At 42.5% G+C, this 9,055-nt stretch overlaps 1 protein-coding gene across 1 annotated transcript; it reads right to left on the bottom strand.

Annotated features, from left to right (window-relative positions):
* Positions 1-668: 668 nt before the first annotated feature.
* LOC123133476 (uncharacterized) lies at positions 669-4,960 on the bottom strand. The gene is made up of 3 exons (XM_044553227.1): positions 4,832-4,960; positions 2,182-2,631; positions 669-1,035 (listed from the first exon to the last, which is right to left on the bottom strand). Exons 1-3 carry the CDS (start codon positions 4,958-4,960, stop codon positions 853-855), a joined length of 762 nt encoding a protein of 253 aa, XP_044409162.1. The 3' UTR covers positions 669-852.
* Positions 4,961-9,055: the final 4,095 nt, after the last annotated feature.

The raw sequence follows: 9,055 nt of genomic DNA, 5'->3' as shown, positions 1-9,055 counted from the left end.
ACTTTAACCCCCCCCCCCCTTTGAATTATTAAAGTTTTTGTTACATGAAATAAACAATTTTGTTCTTTTTTGTGCCTAAATATGTTTTATTCTCTGAGTTTCTCTCGTAGCTCCCTCTAAACTTCTACACATATGTCATGAATGTTCACTAGTTTTTTTTAACCTTTTTATGTTTATTTTTTGAACTCTAGGATTAGTGGGTTTTTTTGTTGAACTTCGTTGGTTTTCATTTTTGGACTTGAAGAGGTTGTCATATCAACTAATATTTTTATCATTCCTCTTGAGCATCTTTTTTATGAACCGCTGGTGTTGACGAAAGCACCAAACTTTGGGCACTCCTCGTTCTTTTAGTTTTGAATTCAGCAGCAATAATACTTAAACTTCACTGACTTTTTTTGTGAAGCAACCAAATGCGCAGACCACACAGGGAAGATGGCACATTTTCTTTCATTGTGGACATTTTGTAAAAACACAGGGAGAACACACAATCACAAAGAGGAAAATAAAGAAGGAAAAATTATTAATTTTTCTTGTTCTTTGCTCATACATAGAAAATGTGTGTATCCACATTTTTAAATTTTCTATGTTCTTTCTTTTATCTACATGACAGAAAATAGTCTTTTTCAATTCGGTGTACTGCACACACACACGCGCAAGACATATCCACATTTTTTGGATGACAACTGAAAAAGGTTTCGGTCTCACAAGCATACACAAATCGAACTTCCATGAATTTCTATACTTTTTACAAAAAAAAATTGTGAGAACTTTGATAAACTTTTGCCCATGAGCAGTACTACATTAACATCTCCTGTACAAATCTTTTTGTCTTTTACATTAGCGGGTGGAACGTCACAAGCGGATGGCGGTGCACGTTGGTGAACAGGAGAAGGAAGAATGGTGATGCTGGTGAAGGTCGGATTCGGTCGTCGCTGCAGTCCACACGCAACAATAATCTCGGCCGTTGGCAAACACGGGGTCAACGACGAGCGGACTGCAGCGCTCCACACATCTCTCGCGACCGGATGGCCACACCTGCATTGATTTCACAAGGAAAAATAAAGAGTCTGTGATCAGAGCTGCATCGATGAACATGGTTAGGCACTCGCGACACAATCGAGTTTCAGATTTTCAGTTAGAGCATCTCTTGTTGTCTGCTAGACTAGTGTACAGAGTTTCAGTTTCACAATCTTTGAGCTCGATGCCTACTGATTTAGGCTAACCAACTACTAGAGAATTGTGTAAAAGTAACTAACAGTAGCACCAGTTTCTAGACCAACTATTTTACTGAGCTGAAGGAATATATGGATGGTCAACTAACAGTAGCACTAGTTTCTTCAGAATGCTTTTTTCAGAAGCCAAAGCTCACACACCGGAGCGCACACATGAATGGTAAGAAAAAACAGAGCGCACATATATGAGCTCGAATACACATCAGAACACACGAACACCCATATAGTGAGCGCCCACGCACAAGAGACATCACACTCAGCACACACGCACCAAACACACTAATCTTTTTAGTAATAATACTTCTGAATATCTTCATATAGTGAACTTCTGAATATCTTCATATAACCTACACTCTGACTCTGAAGTATACTTATAGGTTTGACTGTATGAACATTCGGTTATCTACATTCTGAAGCCTGCAGTATACTACTCTAGTTTCTAGAGCAACTTCTGTCATTCGATTATCTAAACTCTAGCTAAAGTTGTTGAATTTCATGCCAAATTGCCGATGTAGCAGTAGCAGGGAGGCAAAGCTTCATGGTCAGCTACATGATTTGGCACACGACATGGGGCTAAGTTCGGATTTTGATGACAGGTGCTGCAACCTACAGCAGCTACAAAAAATGGAGCAGATACACAAACTGGACAGGGGGGACAGTACAGCTGAACTTCAGACATCAAATTCAGAACAATACAAAACAGGAAAGGGGGAAGGAAATGACGCTTTGACTTGGATACATTTTTTAAGATAGGTTGGAAGGATCCAACTTCAGACATCAAATGAGGCCACTGCCACAAGCATGGCGCCTCGAAGCGGAGCAAGTTGCAATACGCGGCGAAGTTGCACGGCGTGAGGCGGCGAAGTTGAATGTCCTGGACACTGCAGCTATACGTGCAAGGAATCGCTAGTTCAAATAAATGTACGGGCAAGGAATCCAGCGAGCTCACGTTCCCTGCCACGGCGTCCTTCACGCGCAGTGGAAGATGGAAGGAGACGGGGGAGAAGCTAGGAGGGGCAGTGTTGGTGGCGGGGGAGCCTCGCCGGGGACAGCCACGAGGGGATAAAGGCTGGCGGCGGGAGATAGCAGCCAAATCGACGGAGGCGAGTGGTGGTTGGCTGCAGTGGAGGCGTGTCAGGGAGCGTTGACCTCGCCGGATCCAGTCCGGTGTGAGGGAAGGTGGATTGCTGGTGGCGCGGGGCCGCACGGTGGCTAGGGAGGACGTGTGACGATGGCGTGACGGCAGGAGGTGCGGCGACGCGCACCGGCGCAGGTCGCGCGGGCTGGGATGCGCTGCGACACGGCGACGCAAGTGGCACAGATCGGGAGGGTCGAGAGGAAGTTCAGGGCTGCAGACAGCTGGGGTTCGGATGGTTGCAGGCGGCGGTGCGGGTGGGAGCTAGCCAACGCCGGCGGGGGTGGGTTGCGGGGGTCGTGGTGCACGCCGCTGCGCGGGGTAGTGGGTGGATGGGGCAAGTGTGGATGGAGGCGCGTCGAGGGGTGGCGGTGAGGAGCCGGGACGGCGGCGCGTCAGGTGGGATGGTGCTGCGGCGGTGGTCGGAAGCGGGCCGGCGGCGCGACGGTTGTGGCAGGCGGCGAGAGCTCGACGCCGCTGGATCGGGGTCGGGGAGGAAGAGGTGGACGAGTGGGCTAGGTGTGGCGTTTTTCTTTTTTCTTTTCTCCGTGACTTCGGGAGGACCTCCGCGCCCCTCTATATAGCGAACCGTAATCAGAATAGTTATTCTAATCCTATAATTAGAATAATGTTATCATATATATATATATATATAAATTGTTTGGGGCACCTAGGTGCCTGGGCACCTAAACCCATTATATGGCAACTCATATTTGTAGTGCATAATGTAGAATGCACGATAAATGACTTTCCAAATTTGTTTGCATGCACTACAACCATTAACGGTTATTGATTGCTTTCCAAAAAATAAATGTACTATTGTTTCCTAGCAATGATTTCTTTTCAAACAAAGAGGGTATGTATGTACGCTTTTATTTTTAAGGTATCAGATACGATCAAATAATATAAGGCCGGGTCACACTTTTTAATGCCTAATGTTTTTATACAAATTAAGATGACCATATAATATAAAATGTGATCCAAATTATTATTTTACTTTTAGGAAAATATAATGCATACCCATACACGATTATTTTTAGTTTTAGGAATGCACATTGCGTGCCAATACCCACACATGATTTTTCCCATGTGTATGTGGACCTAGGATTTTATACCCGCATACTCTTTTTCATTATACGTATGCTTTGTAGATATAAATAAAATTGATATACTTTGGACGGTACATACCCGAACATATTTTTTATCACGTATATTCTGTTGAGACATATCTGTAACTGATACTGGAGATATACTCAAAAATTGTATAATTTACATATACCTAATGTATAGAATATGTACATATACCTAAGATATTGTACACACAAACTCATTTTTTAGTACATGTATATGCCTTGACGACATATCCAAAAATAATATAGTTTTAATGGAGACATACCTAATAATTATATACTCTCTGTAGAATACTGCACGTACCATGCATGTGACCGTTAATTGTTCATTCTCGCTTTCTATTCTAATGTGGGCAATAATTAGCAATAACTATTTTCTAATGAAACACTCTAGTACTAGTACAAGTGCACATATCTCAGCGTAATCCGACGGTTTATAGGCAAGGTGCCCAGGCATATATATATATATATATATATATATATATATTGTTACTATTCATCACCCAGGGTGCAGAATAAGTTATTCTTTATCCGAGGTAATCTTATGATCATTTCATAATTAAATTACGTCTTGAATTCAAATAGTTACATTTCTATTGATTCACTACGTAAAATTTGACATAAAAAAAATAAAAATATAGGTCATAAAACCAGAAAATTTGCAGTTTATGTGTATTTTAGACTATGTTTTTACGTTTGTAATTTTACATAACATAAAATATTTTTTACGGTGATTATATATTTTCCCCATGTCAACATATTTTATTGTTTAGGGGGAATTACACTTACTTATTTTCTAGTACAAGTCGCTACCGGTTTTGCTATGACTTTTTACTACCGACCAACCGTTACAGAGGCTTTTTCCTCGGTTCAATACATAATGACCGAGGCCAACTTTGGTTGGTTAATCCGATCCGTTCATCGATGGTCAGCAAGTATGATGGTTTTAATGATGATCCTGCATGTATTTCGTGTGTATCTCACAGGGGGATTTAAAAAACCCCGTGAATTAACTTGGGTCACAGGTGTGGTTTTGGCTGTTTTGACTGCATCATTTGGTGTAACTGGTTATTCTTACGGCCCCTTTTTGCGTCGGAAATAAGACAAAACTTACGGAACGTAAAATTACGATGCATTGATGGTAAAATAGAGGGGGTGAAGAATAACTATTCCTCACTCGGGTGACGAATAGCGCGACCCCACCACTAGTAACAGGATAATATTTTTTTACTCTCACGCCCTATATAGAAGCAAAATGCAAATTCACCGATCCGATGAAACCAACTGGACTAAATTCCATCAGCCCGCAAAGGCCGGCCCGGCTACCCCACCACCTCGTCCCCGTCGTCGCCCGGCCACCCCGCGCCCTGCCGTCGCCCGGCCACCCCGTTCCCCGCCGCCACCCGGCCACCCCGCGCCCCGCCACCGCCCAGCCACCAAGCGTCCCATCGTCTCCCGGCCATCCCACGCCCTGCTGCCTCCCGGGAACCCAGCACCCCGCGGCTTCCCGGCCACCCCGCGCCTCGTTGTTGCCCGGTCACCCAGCGCCCCTATCTCCCGGCGATCCCGCATCCCGCCACCGCCCTGCCACCCCACGTCCGAACGGCGCAGATCGGGAGGTGTGCTAGAAGTGGTGGCGCCAGTGTGGTGGGGCGGCGAGCCTTGCTGGGGTGGAGCTCCTCCGCCTCTAGCCATCGACGTCAGTTTGTGGGGAGGTTCCGCTCGCCGTCGGGTGCCACCGCCTCTAGCAGTTCGGCAGGGGCGCGTCCCTCAGTACTACGATGATGACGTAGACATCCACCCTCTTTGTGACCTGCGGCTATTCCCTGTCTTGCACTGACGGACTGATGATGCGGGAGCCGCCCTTTTCGCTACAACCCCGCATGGATCTCTCTCTTTCTCCTCTCTCAAATTTGTCGAAAAAGTTGGTTGCTTGTTCTTGTTGTGTCGTGAATACCCTCAACTTGATTGATATTATTCCTATGATAAAACTGACCCATAGCAGATTTTGTTCCAGAGCAGTTCAAAGTCCAGACTTAGCTTTTATTAGGGCAGGGACAAGGAGAAGCCTATGGATAACAGTTCGTGTGGAGCTTGGCCAGTTCCTCTGTTCATGTGTGAGCTTTCAGTTCGTCTATTTATCTCTGTCCAGTTCAAGTAGAGGATCCCTCAAATTCACCTCCTCTCGTTCTTTATCAAAAAATTATTTTCACTATTTGCAGTGAATTACAGTCTGAGAGTGGGAGTTTTATGTTGTACTCTCTGCCTGCATAATGCATTTTGTAGTACTAGTAGTTGTAGAGATTTTTTGTGTTAAAAATGGTTTTATGTATTTTCTAGTGTCGGTACTTAGGTAAAACATTAATTCAAATCTTCAAATTTTAAATAGTTCAAGTACATAAGGAACATAAGTTAGTTTCTTGAATTTCGACTCCTTCAGTTTTTGGTCTTAACCAGTTTTTGTTGAAGTATATAAGGATCGACGCCTTCCATGACTCACCATGGACCGAGATGCGATACCTTGCGTACTACCACTGCTGCTGCTACATCCTGAAGAAAGGCATTATTTCTACTTGTAACTAACTACTTGGAGCAGGGGAACGCTAGAAGAGATGAGGAATACATGGCGTCAGAGATGGTGCTCAGGAGGATCCATTCCATCTACTCTCTCGCCGGCGGCCGCCGACCGCAGCTGTTCGACAGTGGGGAGGGGTTCTGCTGTCTCATTTCTCCGGCAAGACATCCATCATTTTGCAGGAACACGTATGAGCAAGCCGGTGCAGGCAGCGCAAGCAAGCTTTGCCCTTTACTTTACCCCCGAATTTCTCCCAGAAATGGATATGGATGGATGTAGTGTCTCTTCCCGCAACTTGGCTCATGGCTAATGCATTGAATACTCATGGACACATTTCTCCGCCAAATTAACATGTGTGTTCCTACATTTGTTTGAGACATATAACAGTTGAAGGTTTTCTTGGTTTGAAAGAATAAATGCAAGGTTTGTTAGTGTTTTATTTATAGTTTCAAATGGGACGATGAGGTAGCACTGAAACAAACTTAACCTGTGCATACCTCTGAACAAATAAATAGCAGTGGTATATCTGGGATGGTTAGTACAGATGTGTATGTTGCTTCTCTTGAAGAGTTTGCCTATTTATTGATGCTTTTTGCTGGTAATGGTGCAGGATTAGGATAACCTCGATAGGTTACACATGTTTCTCATGAGGCTGATAGGTTCCACATGTTGCCCAGGAGTATACCTGTATGGAGCGGAGATGACAGTCGATCTTGTTGACAATTCTCAATAAAAATGATGGTGAAGTTGGCAAACGTCTGAATCAGATAGTGCATACCCCTGTAAGTTCACTTGTCATTGAGCGGTTAGTTGAAGATTAATCATTTTCAGAAATACTAAAGGTCTATGGTGCTAATACCCATTTCCTTCAGAAAAATTAACAGTTACAAGTATCTGCATTTTACTGAAAGTTATTTGGTATAGCCCCATCTCCATCAAAGTAGAAGAGTACGTGTTGATTTTCTCTCCCTTGTTCTGATTGATATCATACAGAAGTTGCTACAGATGAATGAATATGGTGCAGTTGTTCCATTCATTATTTGGGCAGTGACCTGCTGTTTAAATCCTTTTTTTGCAGGGCATTTAAATCCTCCTTTGGCCTGGCTGGAACACGAGTTTCAATAACTCTTGCATAAAAATTATGGGAAATTCCACGTTTTGAATATGACTATTGAACTAGACAGGGAAGTCATCATGTACTGATTATATTCATCAATCAGTACCTCTCATACATAATTTCAAGTGAGAAATGAGACATGCTAGTTCCTTATGATAACAATTTAGTAGTGCACCATATTATCGATAAAGATATGGAACCGATGTTTTCACCATGTTTCAGCCCCATATACTTGTAAAGTTGTAATCAACAGCTTACAACATGGTGTATTTCTTACCAATTTCTTTTTATCTACACAATTTTCAGGATGGCCTAAAATAGGTACTTACACAAACACATATATGAGATTGCCACGACATGCGGGTGCACAAGCCACCGCGTCCACGCTCCCCACGCGTCGCCACGACCAACGCCCCATATGAGCCGCCATGGCCACCAACCACAACGGCGACCAGGGATCAGGGTGTGGCTTGCTGCATCCAGCGGGTGCTCACAAGCTGCAGTGTTGCTTCTCCAGCGAGATGTCATGCTGCACGGTGCTGCCACACCACCGCATCTCTATTTTCTTTCGTAAGTTTTTATTAAAAGACCTTGGAATAGCAAGTAGAAGTTCAACAGAAGGACATGCATCAGTTAGGACCTTAGAATAGCAAGTAGAAGTTCAACAAGGACCTACATCAGTTCCGTAGTACATATCAATTAGCAAAAATTTATAAGAGGGAACTGCTATGACATTAGGGGATCCAATGTTGAAAAGTTCAATTCAGCTACGTGTGCAAGTTCAAAGAATTATTGTAGGAAGGTTTAGAGGTTTGGTTTTGCGAGAAAAAAGTATGATTTTCTATCAGTATTTTGTATGATTCATTTGCCTCACGTGCAACCCAAAACTAGACAAAAATTAATTCTGTATGCTGCCTATAATGCTCTCTCGACCCTACTGTCTATTTTGGTTGATGAACAAGTATAGAGAAAATTCATCAGTACTAGTGTGCCCTGTATGCGGTAAGTCCTGCAGGCTGCAACTACATTCCTTCCATGTATGGTCCTCCTCACCAGATGTTATGAAGAATACATCTTTCTAATACAAACTTTTTAAAAGTTTCTTTTTGAACTTCTCCTGGTTAATATACATGAACTTGATTATCCTTTTAACATGTACTTATATCAGCTTGTGGGGTTCTTTTTAAAACTAATCTCTTGAACTTTTTAAAGAATGTTCCATAAATGTTTGTGATCATTGCTTGTAAGTATTCATGTGGACTTTAAAACAATGACTGTTCTTGTAGGAGGTTTGAAGGTTATCGTGGAGCAAGTTGAAGAGATTATGCAACATCCCAAATTTTCAATTTGGAATGTTATACATTAGATCATCATTGCATATCATATTTTATTTTGCATTTTGGTTGATCCTAGAAATTCTACGCAACTCAATGACCCACGGAGAGAGTTGGGGATTTCGTTATTTTCCTATTTGAGTTTTCTCAAATTTTGAGAATAGGATCGTTTGATTTTATTTATTTTATCATCAATTATTTCTATTACAAAATATGAGAGAGGGAATAAAATGACTTTCTCAAAATAAAGAAATATTGAGGATCAAATAATAAAATCAAATAAGATTTTATTTCAAAGTTTTTTGGTGTTTTATTTGAATTTAGGAAAAATGTGCGTTTTTCAAAATTGCATTTAGGTCCCAAATAAATGTTCACCTTGTGAGCCTTGATTTTAGAAGCCCATGAAAATTTATTTTGGAATTTTTAGAGTCCGTTTAGTATTTCTTTTTATTTTTCTTCTGCGCGTAATATTTAAAAAAACGAACCAACCTACGGGCCGTGTCCGGCTAGGACTCCGGCCCGAGGTGGCTTT

Source organism: Triticum aestivum, chromosome 1A (assembly GCF_018294505.1).
Source record: "Triticum aestivum cultivar Chinese Spring chromosome 1A, IWGSC CS RefSeq v2.1, whole genome shotgun sequence".
NCBI classification, from domain to species: Eukaryota; Viridiplantae; Streptophyta; class Magnoliopsida; order Poales; family Poaceae; genus Triticum; species Triticum aestivum.
Note: the sequence above shows the minus strand (reverse complement) of the source record. Positions and strands in the feature narration are given on the sequence as shown.